The sequence below is a fragment of the Lupinus angustifolius genome, chromosome LG15 (assembly GCF_001865875.1).
Source record: "Lupinus angustifolius cultivar Tanjil chromosome LG15, LupAngTanjil_v1.0, whole genome shotgun sequence".
Lineage (NCBI taxonomy): Eukaryota > Viridiplantae > Streptophyta > Magnoliopsida > Fabales > Fabaceae > Lupinus > Lupinus angustifolius.
The window spans coordinates 12334489-12357982 of record NC_032023.1 but is presented as its reverse complement, the minus strand read 5'-3'; the positions used below and the strand labels follow the sequence as shown (position 1 = coordinate 12357982).

At 36.0% G+C, this 23494-nt stretch overlaps 3 protein-coding genes across 3 annotated transcripts; 1 reads left to right on the top strand and 2 right to left on the bottom strand.

Moving 5' to 3' along the window:
- On the bottom strand, window positions 4234-7194 carry LOC109328180 (probable pectinesterase/pectinesterase inhibitor 51). Its single transcript, XM_019561507.1, has 2 exons — window positions 6019-7194; window positions 4234-5219 (listed from the first exon to the last, which is right to left on the bottom strand). The coding sequence occupies exons 1-2, from the start codon at window positions 6974-6976 to the stop codon at window positions 4531-4533; spliced, it is 1647 nt and encodes a 548-aa protein (XP_019417052.1). The 5' UTR covers window positions 6977-7194; the 3' UTR covers window positions 4234-4530.
- LOC109328208 (zinc finger CCCH domain-containing protein 38-like) lies at window positions 9142-20013 on the top strand. Its single transcript, XM_019561560.1, has 5 exons — window positions 9142-9302; window positions 15059-15398; window positions 16080-17095; window positions 17600-18489; window positions 19242-20013. The coding sequence occupies exons 2-5, from the start codon at window positions 15073-15075 to the stop codon at window positions 19269-19271; spliced, it is 2262 nt and encodes a 753-aa protein (XP_019417105.1). The 5' UTR covers window positions 9142-9302; window positions 15059-15072; the 3' UTR covers window positions 19272-20013.
- Window positions 22389-23244, bottom strand: LOC109327347 (cell wall / vacuolar inhibitor of fructosidase 2). The gene has a single exon (XM_019560454.1). It carries the CDS (start codon window positions 23099-23101, stop codon window positions 22556-22558), a length of 546 nt encoding a protein of 181 aa, XP_019415999.1. The 5' UTR covers window positions 23102-23244; the 3' UTR covers window positions 22389-22555.

Below are 23494 nucleotides of genomic sequence, written 5' to 3'. Positions count from 1 at the left end.
TTCTGGTGTATGTAATGCCTGTGTCATGAGGTGTTTGAGACTCTGTTGGTCTGTTAAGATGCAAAATTTTCTGCCAATGAGATATTGACGCCATTTTTTTACTGCTTCTGTCACAGCAAACATTTCACGGACGTAGGCAGAGGCGTGTTGCATGCGGGGCGACATTTTTTTGCTGAAATATGCCAGAGGGTGGCCATTCTGGGACAAAACCGCGCCGATGGCAACGGCCGACGCATCAGTTTCCACCTCAAAGGATTGCGAAAAGTCTGGGAGGCGTAATACTGGTGTATTTATCATTGCTGTTTGTAAATTTGTAAAGGCCAATTGAGCCTCTGGACCCCATGTAAAATTATGTTGTTTGAGTAGTTCGGTGAGGGGAGCGGCGAGTGTGGCGTAGCTTTTAACAAACTTACGATAGAAGCCGGTTAGCCCCAAAAATCCTCTGAGTGTCGTGAGGGAACGTGGCCGTGGCCAATCGAGCATAGCTTTAATTTTATCAGGGTCAGGTTGGACGCCGCCGGCTGTAATAATGTGTCCCAGATAACTCACAGAGGTCACCCCAAAAACACACTTGGATAATTTGGCATAAAATTGATTAGAAACCAACAGGTCTAACACAAGATGTAAATGGTGTAAATGAGAGGTCAAATCTGAACTGTAAATAAGAATATCATCAAAAAAAAACTAAGACAAACCGGCGCAAGTGAGGGCGCAACAAATCATTCATAGCCGCTTGAAAGGTATATGGGACATTGGTGAGCCCAAACGACATCACCAGAAACTCGTAATGCCCATCGAACGTCCGAAAGGCTGTCTTATGAGTGTCTGCTGGATGCACTCTGATCTGATGATAGCCGGATCGTAAATCAATTTTTGAGAAAATAGTAGCTTTGCCCAATTCATCCAACAACTCATCAATGGTGGGTATCGGAAAACGATCTGGTATGGTCACTGAATTGAGGGCGCGATAATCAACGCAAAACCTCCAAGTCCCATCTTTCTTCCTTACCAACAACACGGGAGAAGAAAAGGGGCTGGTACTGGGAGTAACAATTCCCGTACTAAGCATCTCCTTGAGCATGGATGTCATAACCTCCTTTTGAGAATGAGGGTAACGGTAAGATCTAATATTAAGTGGTGGAGAGTTGGGAAGTAAAGGGATAGAATGGTCATGAGAATGGTGTGGGGTAGGGAAGATGGGGTAGCAAAAATGGAGTCATATGAGTTGAGTAATGTCTGAATTTTTGGGTCAGGGGTATGTGCAGGGGTAGAATTTTCAGTTGGTAGGATAGAAATAGCATGGTAAGTAGCTATGCTCTCTGTGTGGAAAAGTCTAGTGAATTGGTGAAGAGTGGAGGATTGTAGGTTATAGGAACATTCGCCAGTTAGAATTATAGTAGAGTCCCCCACAGTGAATTGCATTGATGGAACACCAAAATCGGAGATAACTGGACCCAGAGTACGAAGCCATTCAATACCCAACACAACATCAGCACCTTTGATTGGAAGTAAATAAAAGGGAATAATGAATTCTTGATTTTGTAATGTTATCGGGGTGTCATTACACAGACCTGTACAATAGATGTGAGCACCATTACCCACCATGACCGGAAAGTTAGTCGTTTGTGTGACTGGCAAGTGTAAAAAACTAGCAATCCGGGGTTGGATGTGAGCACCATTACCCACCAGAACAGTCACTGTATGCCCACGAATAGAGCCTCCAAATTTTAGAGTTCTAGGGGATAACTGACCACCCAATGCCTGATCAGAAATATGAAAATGCAAGACGTCCTCAACTTCTGGAGATGGGGAAGAAGGGATCTGGGTTAGATCAGGGTCAATCATAGGGGGTGGGGTGGGTTCCCAAAAGTGTACAGTGTCATCGTCCAACATTAATAGGAACTTTTGTGGTTGGCAACGGTGGCCTGGAAGAAATTTTTCGTCACAGTTGTAACAAAGTCCCTGAGCACGGCGGTCTTGCATTTGGGTCGTGGTTAGGCGGCGGATGGGAAGGGATGGGTTGGAGATGGGAGTGGCTGGTGAAGGAGTAGTTCTGGGGAAAGTGGGTGGATGGGGGAATTTAGTTGGTTTAGGAAAACCACGACTAACATCAAGTAATTTGGCCTCCACCAATTTAGCTAAACCCAAGGCGTCCGAAATAGTGTGAGGTCGTAATATGGCTAGTTCCCGTCTAATTTCATTAGAGAGGCCTGACAAAAAACAGTTAAGAATTATCTCAAGGGTGAGACCCCAAATTCGGTTACATAGCTTTTCAAATCGATGTTGATACTCTGCCACCGTCCCTATCTGCCTGAGTTTAAAAAGTTCCGCTTGATGATTTGTGTAAGTAGATGGGCCGAAACGGGTCTCCAAGGCCTTAGTAAAGGAATGCCAATCTGAAAGTTGAGAGTTGTGTAACATCCATTGGAACCAATTAAGAGCTTCCCCTTGCATATAGAAGGAAATCATAGGGAGACGTTGATCCGGGTGGACCATATATAATTGAAAAAACTGTTCAGCCTGAAAAATCCAACTAAGGGGTTCCGAACCATCAAAGTGTATAAGCTGGAGTTTAGGTGGCCGAGGCGGAGGGGAAGGGTTGGGTTGGGGAGGAGGGCTGTGGTATGGGGGAATATGTGGGGGTGGTGGGGTGAAATGGTTGTTGGGTTGTGGATGTGGTTGGGAAGGGATATTGGGCGTGAGGTGAGGAGATGAGGAATGGAAGGGAGAGCCGTGGGGAGGGTCTGGAGGTATAGGTGGTAGGATGCGAAGGTCAGTAAGTTTATCAGTGATGGTGTGTAGGACAGTGGTGATGGCTGCATGACGTGCATCTTGTTGTTCCTGGTTTTCTCTTAATTGCTCAATAAGTAGTTGGGTGATGGAGTCCTCGGGTTCTTTGTGAGTGATTTTGGGAGGCATTGTGAGATAGAATGAAAGCACCAATTTGTTAGAATGAATATTCTGTTGGATTACTAAGATCTAAGAATGCAGGAAATTGATTAGTAATTTTTAAGAAAAGTAATTCTGGACAAAATTCCTCATAGGGAGTTCATCATTCATTCACCATTAATAAAGCAAAATTCAAAAGGATAAGGATGATCTAGACACAAGTGGTCAGATCTTACAATAACAATAACTGAAAAGTAAGATATTTTTAGAGGGGTTTTACTCTTCTACATAGTCTTTCATCCATGAGGGTCTTCTTGTCTCTCTTTTGGGCCTTTCTGCATGTTGGGCCCTAACATTTACATTGTGTGATGTTCAAAAGGCATTTTTGTTTCATATTTGTACAGTTTTAACTGTTTATGTGCAGCATTCTCACCAATGTTTCAAAACCCATACTAACATTAGTATTACAAATATACACAATAGTTTTTCATTTGAGAGAATACAATCTTATTTGAAATAGAATATAATCACTCTTACAGACAACAAAACATGAGCATGTGAACCAACTAATTTCTTCCAAAGAGTTTAAAACCCACCACCACTTTGTGGCACCATGTGATGTGTCTACCCACTCCATAACTTACACATCATGTGGCAAGTAGAACATTACTATAGAATGTACGTGAAATGAAGTTGGTGAACAATGGTAACAGCAATAAGTGTGACCGTGGACCATAGTTCTCCACTTATCATCAATAACTTTGACCGTGGTATATAGTTTTATTGTATTATATACAATGCATGATATTAATGGGAACATGGATAACTTGAAAGAAAGGAATGGGTAACTTCATTAAGAAAGGGACTGTGTACATACTTGTGAGTAGTAGTGACATTCAAGGAATCCATTGCTGTTTTGTTATGTCACGTGTTATCACAGACAGCACTACAAATTGAAATAAACCAAAGATTATGAAGAGCCGTGTGCACATTCTGGCTTTTTCCTTCCATGTTTTTTTTTATATTTGTTACATCAGATGGAAAGCTTCCATGGTATCTAGTAGTTTTACTAAATATGATTGTGACACAACAATTATGTCAAACAGAACATAAAAAAAGTGGCCCAGTATATGAGGTGTCCATCAAATGGAATATGAGGAGGATAGATGTTTATAATCTTACTTATAAGTGGAGAGACAGTTTCCAAGATTTGAACCTGTAACCTCATGATCACTAAGAAGCACCCTTAAGTAACTCAAACGTACCATCTTTTCAAACAAAACATAGTATCCATAATTCAAGCAGGATAACATTTTTCCTCTTGAAACAACTTTAAATTTCGACTAATTCAAATCGAATTGGAATGCCTCATTTAAATGGATAAAACTCTTCTAATACATTTTTTTCAACCACATGAATCAATCACAACATTTTGCTTAAGAGGAACAGAATTATCTGCTGCTCAAAATCAACAAGTTTTGATTAGTGGGATCACAACTCACATAAAATTTGGAATTTCTCCCAATGCCTTTCGATAATTTCAATGTAATAGTAGCTACAAAGGGGTTGTGAAAAAATTCCCCATTTACTAATGCCTACGCCTCCTCCGCTCTCTCTCTCATCACTCCTTTGATCAGGTAATTACTGAGATGATGGAATCCAATCATCCCCTTGAATGAAACTCTGCACTGAATACGAAAACACGTGCTCAGCCGGGACCTTGCTACTCCAGGGCACTCTCTGAGTCAAATTAGAACCAAGTCCAGAGTTCTCAAATTCCCCATAGTAAAGTGTCTTCAGTGCAAAGTCACCACCACCCCATGGCATCCAACCCTGTGGCGTGATAAGAGCTTCCAATAAAGAATGAATGAAAACTGTTCTTGAATACTCCTTCCAAGGCCTGCCAAGATAGTTCTTGTGTACTTTAGGCTTGCTATAATACAATGCCATATATTCCTCAGTTCCATTAACCAAGCAGTTGCGGAAAACAAAGCCTGTTGATTGAGCAGGGTCTGTCCTGCCATGTGCCGTTATCGCATTGCTTTCACCCTTTTCTGGCTTGGCTTGCCTGGGCCCGACTAGGATTTGGCAGTCTTGGAAGATTGAAGCCGAGTTTCCAAAGATGAAGTCTACATTGCCAATGATACGACATGATTTGTAGAATTGGCGCAGGGAATGAGCATATACAGTATCTTGATTGCCTATGAATTCACAATTCTCAATCACAGAGAGATCACTGTCTGACCTGAATGCTACTGCTTGGTGTGCATTTGGACCGGCTGTGTTTTGAATTGTAAGATCCTTTGCCATGAATCCATCCCCATCAACCCCTGCAAACGTAATTATTCATTTAAGTCATTAAGAACACAACTAACTATTCTCTATGTCTGCCATCTTTACTGAAACAATGCTACAATACCATACTTCAGACTTGTGAAAGTTAAAATTCACAAACCATTTACAAAATGAGCTGAAATCAGATAAATAAATAAAAAATAAGTACATGTTTGATAATGCTTAGAAATAATCCTATTGGTTCAAAATTTATTTATTAGTAAGCATTATGACATGTTCGGTCATGTAGCCGACACCGCCTAGTAGAACTCGGTTGTTCAATTTTTTTTGGATAAAATAAAAGTAATCTAAACATACCAGTGAAACATCATTTTAATCCAGCAATCATGTACTCCTACATAACTTGTAAATGCAACCCTCACACTCATGAATCAGCAAGGTTGCAAACTTTATTTCAGTATAAAAAATAAATGAAATATAAAAAACAACAAAAATGAGATTTAAACAATTGAGCCACACAAATTCATTGCACCGCTAGATGGTCTACAAAAAGAATCACACACTTCACTATCTATAAGGTATTGGTTAAATCCCTTCCAAGAAAAAAGTATTGTTCAAATAATACTACTTAAAAAACATAATGTTCTTTCAACAACTAAACTGATTTCCAATCGTTGTCTAACATAGTTCAGTTTATGAGTTGGTTTTTGGAGGGTGATAGAGAAAACAGAGAGGCCAAACCATGAATCTACCGAATTTTATTTCCATTCGGCTCCAAAACTCAACTCGTGCGAACCAATAAACCACCAAAATCTTAACCAAACAAAAACTCACCTACAGTGGCAGAATTGTAAGTTGTCATCCCAGGCTGCAGCCCCACGCTAGCAGAACCCGTTATCACAGTCTTCCCCATTCCATCACCCAAAAACACCACATTCCTCTTCTTCAACGGAACCCTAACCCTCTCTTCATAAACCCCTTCCCTTATGTGTATCACAAACCTCCCTCTCTCACCCACCGCCCTCTCCGGCGCCGCGTTAACCGCTTCCTGCACCGTCCTATAACACCCTCTCCCCTCACCCTTACACACCACAGCATCAACTTTCAAAACCGGTATCCCAGCTCGGAATTCTGAACCCGAACCCAATGCTGGCTCCCAGAAACCGTCTCGTTCCGTTCGAGGCGGTGTCCACGAGACGGTGTCGTTTCCATATACATCATACGAGACAATCATGCTGAGAACATTGCTGGTGAGAGATACAAGGTTGTCAAGAAACAACATCGTTTTGGATACCAATTCAGTGTTGTTAACATATTTTAACCCTGACCAGCACCCGTACTGGTAAGCCAACGCCGCGGACATCCACGCGCGAGCGTCCTTTATTCGGCCTCGCGCGAGCGCGTCCGCGGCGAGGGAAGTGCGGTGATGGGAGTAGTGCAGTATCTGGAGACAGGTTTCAGCGGCATTGGGGGAAGAGGAGAGGAGGGAATTGAGCATTGATTGAGCAATGTGGAGATTGTGGATGGTTGCTGACGTGGCGGAATGGATGAAATTGATAGGAGTAAAAGGGAGGGTGGATTGAGAGAGCGTGGAAATGCATTGGTGAGGGAAGCGCGTGGCCTTGCATGCTTGTTGGATGAGTAGAGAAGGTGGTTGTTGGGAGAGAATGGGAGAGAGGGAGAGAAAGAAGAGGAGAGAGAGGGAGAGAAGAGAAGTCATGGAGAGAATGAGGATGAAGGTGGTGGATCTTGAGATTGAGATGGAGATGGGTTTATTGGGTTTTCTCATCATCACAATTTATTGATTTGGTTATTTTTGGGTTGATGGTAATAATAATGGCTTCAAATTTGGTGTGTTATGGGGAGAAAGATGTATTGTAGTGAGAGAGGATTAGTTTATTTGGAATTTATGTGATTGCGGGATCCGAGTAAGTAGATTTACATGTGAGGATGAAAATGATAGATAACAGTGTCGGTGAGAGAAGATCCTCTTCATTTGGGGGTAAATGTCAAAGGAAGAAACAGATCGGGGAAGAAGATAATTCATAATTCCTCCCACTTTTTCATACAAAAATAATCATTCAATACATTTATCATCTTCATTTAAATTATTATTTTTTATAAAAAAATCAATAATAATTAAATATGAATAATAAATAATATCAATAACAATATAAAAAACTCAAATACTGTTAGTTTATACATTTTTTCTCCATCAGGAAATATAATTACATGCCTCTTAAAATAAGATTGTCATATTTATATCTATGCATTGTCATACACGGTCAATAAATTATCAACGTTTATTTGTATTATTTTTTTGAATAGTCAATAATAATTAAGAATGAATTGTATATAATAGACTAACAACGTACAAAACTCTTACAATATCATTACAAATATTTGTCAAAAGAATAATATCTCTCTTAGCATAACATGTTGGATCCATTGTGTCAAATATTTGTGGGCACCGGATGATATGTTTCATTGTAGATGATGGAGTACAATGGTATAATTATGAAGATAATGTATTGGTAATCGACTTTTGGAGCGGGTGTGACCTAGGAATGGCAATATAGGTTTGACTCAGTGAGTCGGCTTATTTAGATTGATATTTTTAGCAGATCGAGCTAAGGATTTAAACTCTTTTAATAATAAGGGTCGGGTCAGGGCAACCCATATTTTGCTAGGCCAAAGACGGGCTGGACTGACCCATATTGCCACTCCTACTTGATCTAATGTGAATGATTTGACACTTTAACTCCAAATGATATATTTTCTTCAAGTGCTTATCACAAAGAGTGATGGATTGATGTAGCTATATTTTAATCTTGTTGGGTACTATAAGATAGATGGATTGAGAGAATGTTAGGACTTAAACTTAAATAATTAATTTATTAGGTACAAGATTCTTATAACTTCATATAATATTAAGATAACATTTTTTACTTGGTGTGAAACTCCTAGCAAAGAGTTAATTACATCTTTAAGGAAAAAGTAATTATATCATTCTATGAACAAAATAAACGAAGTTGATATCATATTTTGACCCAAAATATTAAAATGTTAGTTCTGCCAAAATATTATAAAAACGGGTCAACCTGTCAGCCCTGAAAAATATAGATTGAGTTAATATTTTAAGTCATTTTAGCAATAAAGATCAGGCCTGCCCATATTTGACGGGCCGATCCGACCAATATTGCCACCCCTAGTGAAATCTAGGCTTTTGATGAAACTACTTTACATAATAGATATTACTTTGCTTGATGAAGAATAATCGTACGTAAATTACTCACAATTGCCGAGATTACTATGAATTTTAAGTGTGAATTAGATATGGTTGAGAAGTCCAACAAGAGTGAATAATAAGTAATTTAAAGACCTTATACTTTGATGAATTCATAAGCATAATGTCCTAAGGTTTTGAGTCAAATTATGAAATGTGTTTTTTGTTTGTAATCTATAAATGTTATTGATCTTGGGACTCCAAAATCACAGTAAAGACATTTTATATATAAATTGATTCAATTTCATAGTAAAATTCATTTTATTGTGACCATTTCATGATTTGATAATTTTAAAATTTGCTTGAATAGAACCACACATAAATTTCCCTTTACAAATGTTAGTTTATGCTCTAAAAAAATAGGAATTCTTTTAAAAAGAAACAAGTAAACTAATAAGCCGAACAAAACTATTAATGTTGGATACAATTTCTACACTAAAAACAACATGACTTAAATTGAACTACTCCCCAATGTTAAATTATAAATTAGAATAAAAACCAAATGAAACTATTACACCCAATAAAAAACATATATAATACATAAAATTAGCAAATGTATTGAACTATTTTTTTGCTCCTTATAAAATGGAAATGGTTCAAACACTAAGCAAACATGTCTTGCTGACATGTTTAATTAAATTGGGATAGAAAACAAAGAGAGGGACTGAAAGGAAAAAGGTAAAATTCAGCAGCATAGATATTTATTTATTGACAAAAACATCAAAGAACCGAACCCATTTTCTCTCTCTCGATTTCGAAAACGTTCGGCAAAATCCCTCTTCCATTCTAGGGTTTCTATCTTCACTAATCTCTTATCAGTTATCACTTACTCGTAAGTACTCTCTCTTTACTTTACTCATTTTCCTTCCGAACTTTCATCTCTTATATAGGGTTTACATTGCATTTTTCCTTTTTCGATAAAAATTGTGATTTTTCCGATTTCTCCTACAATTACAATTTATATGCGTCGTTTGAAACCTAATTTGTGTTGTTTGCCATTGGTTTTTGTACATGTGAGCTTGAATTTTAATGTTTTGATTACTCGTAGTGTAATCGATGTTGTTTGGATTAAAAGACTAGGGTATCTTATGCTCTTAGCTACTGATTTATGATGATTTTCACCGTTGCGAGCGCGGAAAGGTGGGAAATTTGGAGAGACGAGAATGAACGCTTGATTTTTTGCTAGTTGTTGCCCCGTGCTTCATTTTAGTGTAATAATGATTAAGATATCAGTATCACTCTCCCATTTGTGATTCTTTCTTCATCTTGTGTTGCGATATATCTCCTCCTGTTCTGTTTTGTCAAGAGAAACTAGCATTTTGATGCTTAATTTCAGATATATAGGCTTTGATTATGATATTGGTTTTCTTCTTTAGACACACATTGACTATAGTGCGGAAATGTGACATCACTCTCTGATAGTATGACCTAATGCAAACTAGCCTAATCCATCACCACTAGCATGATGTCGGTGGCTTCCATGATGTCGGTGGCTTCCAAAATTATTTATTTGATATTGTTTGAAGGTAACTTATATGGTCAATCCTACTTGTTGACCGCTTGATTACATTTTAAGACTGTTTGTATCGCACTATAGCCTTTTCTTTTTATAAGTTATAATAGTCCACAAGCATGAGTTCTTTAGGCTTTCATCCATGGAACTAGCTGGATTACCAAGATAACAAACATTAGGTAGATCCGTAGCTGGGTCAACAGTCTCCTATGTGCTTTAGTTCTATATATATCTAGATACTGTATGTCCACAGTAATTTTAGTTTAAACTATTTTCACAAGCTTTTCAATGACGATCATGATTCTTTGCATTATGGTAGGCTAAATACTAAAGAGGGGGATCGAAATTATACACTTTATCGTAGAATTCGGGAGGTGAAAGAAGCTTTGAAAATGATGGAGAATGACAATATGGTTGGACCTAATAACATATCTATTGAGATTTGGAAGGTTCTAGGAGAGCATGACATTAATTGGCCTACAAAGTTGTTTAATGATATTATGATGTCTAAGAAGATGTCAGACTAGTGGAGGAGAAACACCTTAATTCATGTTTATAAGAAGAAATGTATACATATTGTGCAAACTATATGGGATTAAGCTCATGAGCCATAATAAGAAGATATGATAAAGGATAAGTGGGCGGAGATTGATACAAGTGATGTACATTAGTGAAAATCAATTTGGTTTCACGTTGTAGAGGTCGACCATGGGAGCTATATACTATGACAATTGATGAAGAGATTTCGAAAGGATCAAAGAGACTAACACATGGTTTTGATTGATTTAGAGAAGACATGTGATAAGGTTCCTAAAAATATTATGGAAAGCTCTAGAGAATAAATTAGTTTAGACTATTCACATTCGAACAATCATTGATATGTATGATGAAATCAATATTGATGTGAAAGCATTAATGAGGTCTCATGAGATTTTCCTATTGTTATAGGACTACCCAAGGGTCAACATTGAGCCCCTACTTATTCACATTAGTCTTGGATGTGCTTACTTAGTATATTTAATAACCGATGCCAAAACACATGGTTTTTTGAATGATGTTGTCCTAGTTATAGAATCAAGAGATGAGTTAAATAGGAATCTAGAAATGTGGAGAGAAGCTTTAGAAACACAAGACTTTCCTATATGTCGAAATAAGAGATGGTATGTGGAGATCATACCATACACAAGTCACTAGATTTAATTATCTTGGGTCAATCATACAACAGGACGAGGAAATTGAGCGAAATGTAAACCAAAATATTCAAGTGGGTGGATGAAATTCCTGAATGCATTAGGTGTCATATGTGATAGAAACATGTCATTCAAACTTGAGGAAATTTTTATTACACAACTATAAGCCCCACAATGTTATATGAAACTAAATTTTGTGTGATAAAACTTTAGCAAGAGAATAAACTTAATGTATCAAAGATAAAAGTGTTGTGTTAAATGAGTGAACACAATAGTCAAGATAAAATTAAAAATGCATGCATTATGGAGATAGTTGGGATAGATCCTATTATAGAAAAGAATGTAGATTTGCGCCTTAGGTGGTTTGAGAATGGTTTGGAGGAGACTGTTAGAAATCTCAGTAAGGAGTGTTGATCAAATGGAGGTTAATCTATTTTCTAGAGGCAGAGGAGGTCAAGAAAAACCTTAGGCAAAACAACTAGGAAATATTTAGAGATTAATGCTTTTTCAATGAGAATGATTTATGATATAATATTATGACGTTATTTGACCCATGTAGTCGAGCCCACTTAGTAAGACCAATGCTTGACTGTTATTGTAATTTCATGGGGTCAATTAGCGGAAGTGTTATCAACTATCAAGTCCACTCAAAGTAGCTAGTTTAAATGTTTTGAGTGCAGTGTTGCACAATTGCGGCCATGGCGGTGGCGTTTTTTGGGCTACCGCCATTAGCCATTTGGAAATTCCCGCCATATGGCCGTGTCCGCCTTTTGTTAAAAAAAGCTGCCATGGCGTTGTGGCAGAAATTTTCGTTTCTGGACAGTTTTTAAAAAAAAAGGGCTCAGATGTGTTTTTTGGACCCATTGCATGTTTTAAAAATTAAAACCCCAACTTTTCTACTTTTGCATCTTCTATCTATTACCTCCCTGTCATTAAAAAAGCCGCCATGGCGGTGTGGCGGTGGCGGAGCCATGACGGGGATGGCGAAATTTTCATTTCTGGATAGTTTTTTAAAGAATTTTGGGCTTAGATGTGTTTTTTTGGGCCCATTCCATGTTTTAAAAATTAAAACCCTAGTCTTTCTATTTTTTGCATCTTCTATCTATTGCCTCCCTCTTTCAAAACTTCCTCCACTGCCGCTACCACCATTCATAGGTTTGTTAACTTCTTTTCATTGCTTTTCTTTTATCTTTTTTTTTTTCTAGTTTTCTCATCTCTTCATCTATTTATTAATTTTGTTTTCTTTTATCTTTATAATACTTTTTTTTCTTTCTAATTTACATTTTTTCCAGATTACTTTTTTTCGTCCAGATTAGTTTTTTTTTTCTTCAGATTTTTTTGTGCAGAATTTATTTTCCCAGTTTTTTTTCCACCTTCTTTTTTTTAAACAATTTTGCTTTATCATATATTCATATTGCAATTATCATATTAGTTTGCAGCTGTGGAAGATGATGTTGGGTAGGAGGAGGATATTTAGAAAATTATATCTTTTATATTTGTGTTTTCCTTTAATTTTTAGTTGTGAATGTTGACAAGACTTATTAGTATTGTTTATGTTACTTTTAGTGATCTTTATGAGACATTAATATTTAATAGTTTTTATTAAACTTTATGTTATTGTTTGATTTTTGTGTTACTGTATTTATTATTTTATTTTTCCTATTATGTTATATTTTTTATTTATTTTTTCAACCGCCATGATGACGTCCGCCATTTGCCCGCAACGCCATCCGCAATGCCTTCATGGCTGAGTTTTTGCAGCCGCCATCCGCCATGGGCAACACTGTTTGAGTGACACTTGATCCTTCCACTAGAGCAAAACGGGATATATGACACATTCATTAACCAGTTAATATTTGATTGTTTTCGAGTTGAGAAATTTTCAATATATTTTGATGTACCAGAATAAACCATTGCCTTGTTCAACAACTGGAGAGGATGTATCTCCTTGTATCAGGTTTCACCAGACACACTTGTCCAATGTGCATCAAGAATATGCATTGAAGGAAATCAATGCAATGTACATTGATGCCTTAATCCGCTTTTTGGGTGGCCAATTGTTGAGTGTTTTGGAAACTTTTATGAGATGCATGGAATCCTATAAGTGTTATAACAATATTGTTTATGTTTCATTATGTATGTAGATTGTTTAAGTTTCCACATTGATTCTTGTATAAGCATTTTTTTTCTGTTGAAATATACTTGACATCAATTTGAGAACTTGCAATCTTATGCTCTCTTTAATTATCGGCCAGTCAGTTACATAAGACTTAGTATTTTTATCCGATATTAAGACTTTGGCATCAATAAAAAGGCTTATGTATCATCAAGAAAAGTTTGAGGTTGTATTTGGTGTATCCCATAATTTAGACTCAATAGTATATGCAATAATATCAACACCCATCACCCAACAATAGTGCTTTGAAATATTGTCGAAGTTATCTCATACCACTACAAACTATATAAAGCTATCATCTCCTTGTGATTTGATATGACCGAATAAGTTATTCATTTTACTACGTTTCTCATCTCTTGGACCTTTAAGCATCCTTATTTCCACAGTCATCACTCTTTTATATTGGCCACCATTGCCATTGTTATTGTTTCCTTTAATTTTGGTGTCATTTGGGAATGCATACATCCCTAAATTCCACAACTAGCAATGCCAAGGTTTTTTGGAAGAGCTTTTGACTCTTCATGCCTCATAGAAGATATTTCATAGATGTTAAAAACGTGACGCATGTCTAAAGAGATGCTCCAACCATCGCAGTGCTATTGACTGCCTAGCAACTAACACAGAGGTTTTCCATATAAATTTCTGTAACGAGAGATCACAATGGATGAAAGCACTCATTGTCCAATTTAGTCCAGTGGCAAATAGAGGTCAATAGGCAATAAAAAGCCATCAGGATTCTCATAATGTTGATATCAATAACACCCTTGTGAAGTACTATCTAGAGAGAGAAATAAGAAAGAGAAGGAGAGAGAGTGAATTGAAGTTTATTTTTTTATTGAATATATCAACACTAACTTTACAAGAGAGCGTAGCTCTATTTAGAACAAATGTAAAAGGAAACATCATTAGCAAGCTAACTGATTCTGTTAGTTTGACTAATTGACTTTCCACACATGTTCGCTTAACTAGCAAGCTAACAAACTAACTTAAGTATTATTCCCTAATATGGAGGAGATAGATAAAAAGTAGCCCAGGCAAATTTCATAATGTCATTTATATCATTTGATTGTATTATAGAACACAAATGACAATTCAGATCTTTTCACTTGTCCCCTGACTCCTTACAATCAATTGTACAAGTACAGAATACTAGAATTTGCTGTGAGGATTCCAGATCCTTTATTTTTTTTCTGTAGACTTCTCTATCGGGTACTTCCTTTTAATTGATAAATGGCCGACTTTATGTTTATTGTGTAGATTATGTGAACTTTAATTAGGGTCAGCTCTTGATGGTTTGCAGTTTTGGTAGAACTACTTGCATTTTTTAGATTTGTTTTGTTTTGGGGGAGGGGGTGTTGAAAAGAGGCCCCCGAACACTGGGGTGGGGCCAAGGGAACTCCACTGGGTGGCCAGTTGAATGGATTTTGGAGTACATTGGGAGGGGTCGAACCATTTCTTCAATCACTTACATGATGTCTGTTGACTGAGCTCTCACACTCATGGGCTTTAAGTTTCTTGTTTTAAAATCAAGATAATTCTATCATTTCATTTCTAAATTTTCTGCTATTTCTGTTCCGTGCCACATTATAGTCGTTTTTACTGATGAAAAAAATAGTAGAAGGATGAGGTAGATTTCGTGTTTCTGTTGATTTATTTGTTGTTGTTTTTAATTCGGAGCATGCTGCATTAATCAAAGAAAAACATTACAGGTTTGGCAAGCAAGATGAGTGGAAATGCCAGAAATCGCTCTTCAAAATGGGATATGAGAGACAATCCTGAATTTGCACCTGATAATAAGCAATCACGGTCTTATTTTGAAGGAAATGATAAGTTAAAATCTGGAATGGGGTTTTCATCTAAGGAACCTTTTTATCGAGGCAGAATTTCAAATAAGGATGATATTATGAATAAAGACTACAGCGATTTGGATGAAACAATGGAATGGGATGCTGATGAAACTTACAACAAGAAATTTTCTCCAGGGTTTGAGGAACGAAAATACAAGAGACATAGTCAATCCCCAAAAAATCGTCGGAGCATGTCTGGCAGGTTTGTTTCTTTACTCGGTGTGTGTTTGCTGCTATCCTATTTTCTGAAAGTTGACTGATGGTTTGTTGTGGGAGAGGGCTGCAGAGAAATTTGATTTTGTATGTTATTTTATACTAAAATATGTTCTTACCTTGTTCTCTGAAGCACTTATATTTAATGGAAGAGCTGTGTACACTCAGTTGAATGCTGTCACAGCTGAGTAATCAGCAGTATTGTATAGGGAGTCTAATACAATTTTTTACTTAGATGCTTTGCTTATCTGTAAAATGACATTTTAAACATGTTAAATATTTTTTCCATATGCTTTATGTTTTCATTCTTACATACGTCATACACACAGGTACATGCATCATGGCCCCTAGATATTGCATGAGTAGTGCAATAGTCCTAGTCAAGTACATTTAATTGATCTTTTATATATGTATGCCATTTTTTGTTCCCTTGTTTCAGATTGTTTCCCATGTCTGTATTGTGCTGAAAAGCTTGTTTCTTTATGGGTATTTGCTTTAATTTGAACCTCATTCTATAGCTTTTTTTAAGTTTAGATCTAAAACAGCAAGATAATCATTATTTTCAAATTATGTTGTTCTTAACCCAGATAAATATTATGAACATGTAATTTTTCTAGATGCAGTTGGTTTTTCTAATTACTAGCCTTTATTTGGATTATGTTGTGCATAGGAGTAGTCGGAGCAGGAGCCCTCCCCATGGTTTTAGGCGGGATTCAGGATTCAATGATAGAAATAAAACGAGGGCTGGAGGATTGACACAACCATGTAGAGAATTTGCTGCTGGTAAATGCAGAAGAGGTAGCCTTTGCCATTTTCTTCACCATGATAATCAAAATCACGAGGATAGTTGGGAAAGTAAGCACAGGGAAGATGGTGCTCCCAAATATTCTGCTTCCCATGATAGTAGAGACCATTCTCATAGGAGTGGTAGATCTAATGATGGATACAGTAAAGGTTCCATGGATGAATCAACTAGAGAAAGGGAAAATGATAGAAGACGGAGAGATTATTCTTTTGATCAGGGTGGTGGGCATGGGCCAAACCGTAGCGGTCTTACTTGCAAGTTTTTTGCAAATGGAAACTGCCGCAATGGTAAATCTTGTAGATTTTCTCATGATAAGCAAACATATGGGAGCCCTAATAGAAGATCAAGGGATGATACATGGGAGAGCAATCCGGGTGGAGATCATCAGACGTTGGATAGACCAAAATTGACTGATTCAGTTAGCCCTACTAGAAGACGAAGAGATGATAGATGGGGTTCAGATGGCAATATGGTAGAGAATGACAACTCAAAGCAGAATGATGCAGTAACTGTGTCTGATACAGAAAAGCTGGTTGAGGACACATGTGGAAATATAGGAGCCATCGATCCTGGATTCACTGCTTGGCCTACAAAGGATGGATGGGGTCATGGTTTAGATAATAACAGAGTGCATGGGGAACCAACATTTTCAAGTAATAAGAAGGAAAATGATCATCAGGTGGCAGAAAATGCTGGTTCCGACATGCACGTTTCCCAGCCAACAGGTCCAAGCAATTGGTCTGGTAATGAAATGCCTCTTGATTGGAATTACAGGATGGGATCTTCTAGTCGTATTCAAGAAGAGCATGAACAGAATAAACATGGGATAACCCAGGATGGTACATATTTAGCCACTGAACATGAAGGAACACAAGTTCCAGGTAATCATATACTTGATTCTGTGACTGCACATTGGTTTTACTTTGAAACATATTTTACCCTTCAACTTAAACCCTAATTTTTTTTTGTTATGTTGTTGAAAATGCAATGATAAGAATGATACAGAATATAAATCCTTTGCCTGATTTTCTATGTTAAAAAAAAGAAACAAATTTGTTGAGTCACTCATAGAACTAAACTTTTCTACTGATGTTTTTCAGGGAAAGGCTTTAATCAGAATGCACAGAATATTAATCCTTTGCATTCTTCTAGCGGTCATGGAGTCAGACAAAGTCAAGTGACTGTTCCAATTCTTCCTTCAAGAGGAGTTGTTACTGATGTTCTTCCAGTGCAAGACTTTAATCAGAATGTGCAGAATATAAATCCTTTTCATCCTTCAAGCGGCCATGCAGTTGGACAAAGTCAAGTGGCTGTTTCTGGTCTTCCTTCAAGAGGAGTTGTTGAAAGTATGCATACCCAACAAGTTTCTACTGATGTTCTTCCAGGGCAAGGATTTAATCAGAATGAACAGAACATAAATCCTTTGCATTCTTCAAGTGGCCATGCAGTTGGACAAAGTCGAGCTGATCTTCCCATTCTTCCTTCAAGAGGAATTGTTGAAAGAATACATGGCCAAGAAGTCTCTGCTGAGAAAAAGTACACTGTTGAACCAAATATCACAGATGCAGGCAATTCACAAGTTAGTTCAGGAAAGCCTCAAACTCAGAACATGGTAAGCAATGAACAGCTTGCTCAGCTGAGCAATCTCTCAGCCTCTCTTGCTCATATCCTTGGATCAGGTCAGCAATTACCACAGCTTTATGCTGCTTTAAATTCTCATGATGCAAAGGGCAGTCCCTCACTAGCCAAAACTGAAGTGCTAGCTATGCCTGTTTCCAATACATTCATTAAGCCAGAACCTGTCATTGGAATCACGAAGGAGTATGATCCAATGTCTGATAGTATTGAAACAAAAAATGTTGTTGCAAGTGGGGCTACCAAGGCTTTCTCTCTAAGTAAAAAAAATGCAGAAGATAAGGAGAAGAATGAAGTGGTAGTTGTGGAAAAGCAAAGCTCTCCAAGTGGTCATAAAAATACAAAAGAGAATGGTCCTTCAGAAAACATGGACCAAAATGGTGAACCTGATGACACCAAGAAAACAAAGGATGCAAAGGGGATCCGTGCATTTAAATTTGCATTGGTTGAGTTTGTTAAGGAACTTCTGAAACCAGCATGGAAAGAAGGTCAAATTAACAAAGAAGACTATAAAGCAATTGTGAAGAAAGTCGTTGATAAAGTAACTGGTACCATGCAGGGCGCCAATGTTCCCCAGACGCAAGAGAAAATTGACCACTATTTGTCATTCTCAAAATCAAAACTTAGCAAACTTGTACAGGTCAGTGGTAGTCACTTGCACAATGCTACATGTTTGAAGGATTTCACCTTGTTCCCTGGCCATTTCACTTTCAGTTTTATAGATAAATGTGAACATAGACGAACCTCCAGAAACCATTTAATTTTTTGAAGGGCTTAATTTGAATTTTGAAGAGCTGATGGAAAGTTGCCCAAAAATAGATGATTAAGTTTTAGCTAAGAAAATATCTAATTATTCAAGCTTTATATTTGAAACTAAATTTCTTAATTAAATACACTGTCCAAAGCTTAAGACACTTCTGGGTTCCTTTTTTATGATTGAACTACTTTCATCTTCTTTTGTTTGAAACTTTACTTTGTTTCTCAATTTTTTTAATCTATTTCATAACTTAGTTATTTTTTCAGTTTAACAATATCATGCTGTGGAATTGTTTTCTCTGAAGCTATCTCAAATTGAAGTTGTACTTTTTATTACAGCTTTTGAATCCCTCAAATTGAATAATTGATATCACCTGTTTGATCTCTATATTTGAGATATAGAGATCATGAAGTCCATGGTTGACCATAATTGCTGATGAAGTTTGTAGCCTATTATTTCTTTGGTAAAAGTTCTAGTTTGCTAGTAGAGATACATATTAGCTTCTGAATCTACCTTTCCTTTGGAGACATTTTCTTTTCTCAAAGTATGGTTGGAGTGAATCTAATGACAATTGATTACTTGTGGGCTTGTGATTTTTCTACGGTGCCTTACAATTGCTATCATTTTGGTTGCAGGCATATGTGGAGAAGGTTCAGAAAGCTTAATGCAAGTATAGAAATTTGGCTACCAAATATTTATTTCCATGTTACTGTCGTTAGCTTGTACTATGTTTCCTTTTCTTTAGAGTCTCTCTTTGTGGCCCTTTGTTCTTGTACTTTAGTTGCTAGTAGAATCTAGTAGACATCGCGGCTCGAGTACATACATTATGGGAGCTCTCCTTTACTTCTTTTTTGGCCTTTAGTTGTTTTTTCTTGTTTCTTTTTGGAAGAACTATTGGCTGCTCATGCCATTAGATGTTAATTTGCAAATTGAATATTAGGTAGTAGTTATGTGGGAGTCATTTTATTTTACTAGTTTATTATGGTTAGAGGAAGTGTTATCTGTTTCTTTAAAGCAGAATTCTAAACATGGTGTACTTCATCTTCCTGAAGAGTACTGGACTTGTTAAAGAAGTTAGTGTGGGGTACTTTGCTGCTTTTGACTGTTGGGAAAAATAGAAATGAAATAATTTTAATGGGTTTCTTAGGGAATGTATTGGAGTCTGTTTTTGGTGAGCATTGTGAATTTGTACTCAGTGTTGTGCAAACTTTCAGACCTGTTAGTTCCAGCTTTCTGACTTTGTAGAAAAGTTTTAATGGTGTTATATTTGTACTTTACTTCTCTACTCCCTTTACTTACTGTTATTAGTAAACAATGAAGTGACATAGTGCTTGTATAGTTGTATTATGAGTTGCTGAGGTGACAATTAGCAGAAAGTGGATCTTTGATTAGATTTGTTTCATTTCATCTAATTACCATTTTGCTTACCATGGTATTTAATAGAGTAATGATTAAAGAGCAAAAAAGGAAACAGACTTTGTATTGGAAAATTAAAAAGTCATATTTTACTTATTAAATGCATACTACTTTTTCAATACAATTATTAGATTCGCCAAACCATGCAACACCATACAAAAACTTACATGATAAGAACATGTACAAGTGTAGTGTAGACTCCTCCAGTGGTTGCAGAAACCACATTTTCGACCACTTTCCTCATCTGTGATTCACTCTTGCTCTTGTTGGAATGCCAAACATTTCCATAAGAACCCACCAAACTAGTCTAATCACCTTTATTGTTTGGCACTTCGGCCCAAAACTTATTGAAGAAAAACATGTCACCAATGCTTGAGTAACTCACTAAACCTTAACCATATCATACGCTTCCTTGCCAATTCATGTAAGATAGGAAGAAACAAGAAATCATACAAGTAACATGGGTTCTCAAAGTTCCTTAATTTAGTTGTACCAACAACTCCATTTTGCTAGTGCGGAACGAAACTATTATCATTTAGAAGAAGAAAAATCGTTGTTGCATGTTTGATTGTTGGCAATTTCAATTAAACCAATTTAATAAATTATGTCATCACTTACAATAATTTTACTCTTTAATTTACACGTCTTTCATATTGAATTCACTCTCTCAGACTTATTATAAGAGTTTTAACTATATCACGCATCTCAAAAAAATAATTGTTTTTCTTAATTATTAAAATTTTATCAAGGTAAGTAAAGGTTTTAATAAGAGCAATTAAGAAAAATAATAATAAATGAGGAACGAAAATATAAATTATCTTAAAAACAATAGCATCAAAATCTTTTAAGCAATAGTATCTTTTATAATGATGAAGAGTATAATTCATCACTCCAACTCAACATATTATAGTATAACAAAAATTGTAGAAAAATAGAAAAACCCATTTCATTTATATACCCGAAAATAAAAGCAAGTACTATTGATTCCTTTTACCTTTTATATTATTAATAGGAATTCTCATTAATTTCCTATTACAAAAAAATTAAGCACCTAAAATCCAATGAAAACAAGCTTTTAGGTTTGTTTGTGAGTTGAATTTTGGGAAAAAATGAAAGTAATGGAAGGCTTGTGAGCCATTAAACATACTTGTGAAATTACTCAGAAACCTTCAATTTCCCTTCCTTTCCCTCAAAATTTCAACTCAGCATATCAACCTTAAAGAATTATTTCTTTCAACCAAAGTGTTGTTATTTGAACAAACCATAAATGTGATACTCATAAAATATATGCATATTTTCTGATAGTAAAAACATTTGTACGCAAGTGTTAATGTTATTCATGAGATTTTTTTCATCTCTTAAAAATGAATTTTCAGAAAAATAAGTACTACTCTTCAACAAAGATATCTATCATGATACAGTAATTTGAAACAATCATTGAACCTTTTCTTATTTTCTTTTTGACTACGTCCTATGCACTCATTAATGCTCTCCCAAATAATTCACATACTTTCACTAGTGGTAGTGCTAGATAAATTATTTCTAAAATCCTGATCTACTTTTTTTCTCGTACTAATAACCTTAGGCGGATCCATTGTTTTAGAAAAGTTCCTATACCATGTCCCACATTAATCAGTGTTTGCCAACAAGTCAAAAATAACATCTCAATTTATTTTTATTTTATTAAAATAATATGTTAATTCTATATGTCAATATATGAATGGAATGGGCAGGAATAGAGACACCAAGTTGGGACAGATGATCCCCATCCCTAATAAGTGTGGCAATGCTAGTGATAAACATGCAAATTAAGGAATTTGGAATCGGATAAGATTATAACATGTATTAAAAAATTATTTTTAAACGATATGATTTTAAGTTATTTTTAATAAAATAAATTTTAAAATGAAGCAATTTCTTTTCCCCCTCATTTTTACTAGTTCAACTCCAAATTAACAACCAATGGGGGTGTTGGTTCAAGTGGTACATGTTTGATTCCCCTTAAGCAAGAACTCGGGTTCGAGTTTTGTAGATAAAAAAAATGTCCATTGGGAGAGTTAGCCCCACATACCTGATTATTGTGCAGCAGTAGCAGCTATGAATTCATATTTAGGCATGGTAAAAAATTGTGGGATTGCATGATTTCATGAGAATACAATATTCTGGTTGTTGTGATTGCTATAACAATATGATTTTGCAATTGAGGCGTAATTCCAAATTATTCTTAATATAATCTTATTATAATATATTATAGCTGCATCAAATCTATAATACATTTTTTGAAAGTTAAATCTTCAATCATAAACAATTTTAGATTACAATGATCTCAATCCCATCCCCATGGTTGCAATGTCCCAAACCACAAATTAAATTCAAAACCATAGACTTAGATAATGGCAAAACCTTAGCATTTAGAAAAACACAAAAGAAAGTATTTATTTTATACACACAACATAAAAATAGTAGAAAATCTAACACCATAGAATATATGATTTGCATTACAAAGTGAAAGTTGTATGCAAAATCCATGCAACTACCAATTGAGATTAATGAGATTATCAATAATACCCATTGCAACTTCACATATATGCTTCAACCCATTTTCTCTATTAGCTAGCTCTTTGGGATAAATCAAACCAGGATACCTTTTAAAAGCATTGTGACAAGCATTTGGGTAATCTTTAGCTGCAGTTATATGAAGATAAGCATAGTCATATTCTTCATTAGCCAAATCTTGAACAGAAGCTTGAAGGGCATCACCAGCATAGTTATACTTATCTGCACATTCTTTTAGGACACTATTTAAGGTTGTGTTGTTGGTTAGACCAAGGGACTTTGAAGATAAGTAGGAAGAAGTGGATGTAGCATTTGTCATTCCAATACCAACAATGATAACTGCTAGGCCCTTAGGGTCTGCATTAGGGCTACTTGGATCTGATTTGAGGGAAGAGAAGCATAGATTGTAGTACTTGGTGTTCTTGCAAGTTTTTTTGATCAATGTTGCATCTCCATTTACAAAGGTATGTGGTTGAGGGTGTAGTAGAAAGAGGAGGAATAGAAAGAAGATGTTAGTAGTCATTGTAGAGTGTAAGGTGTTGGTATGATCTGAGTCTGGTTGATGGTTATGTTGACAAAGTTTGATGAAGAAAGATGAGAGAGTTAAAGGTATGTGGGAACTTGAGGCAATAAAGTCAAGAAGCAGAGTTATATGGTTGCTTCCCTTTTTCTTCTCTCTCATATTATTAGGTCTGCTTTCTTCTGCAATTCATGAATAAATATTTTACCTTATTCCTTCAGAAAAAAAAATATATGTACCAGAATTTGTTGTATTTTCATTATATTATTTATTATTCATATTTAAGTAGTATTGATTTTTGAATATAAGAAATAAAAATAAATGCATGTCTAAATCTGTAGACAAATACTCTATAAATATTATACTCTCTTTTTTCCTTAGTCTTATAGAATCCAT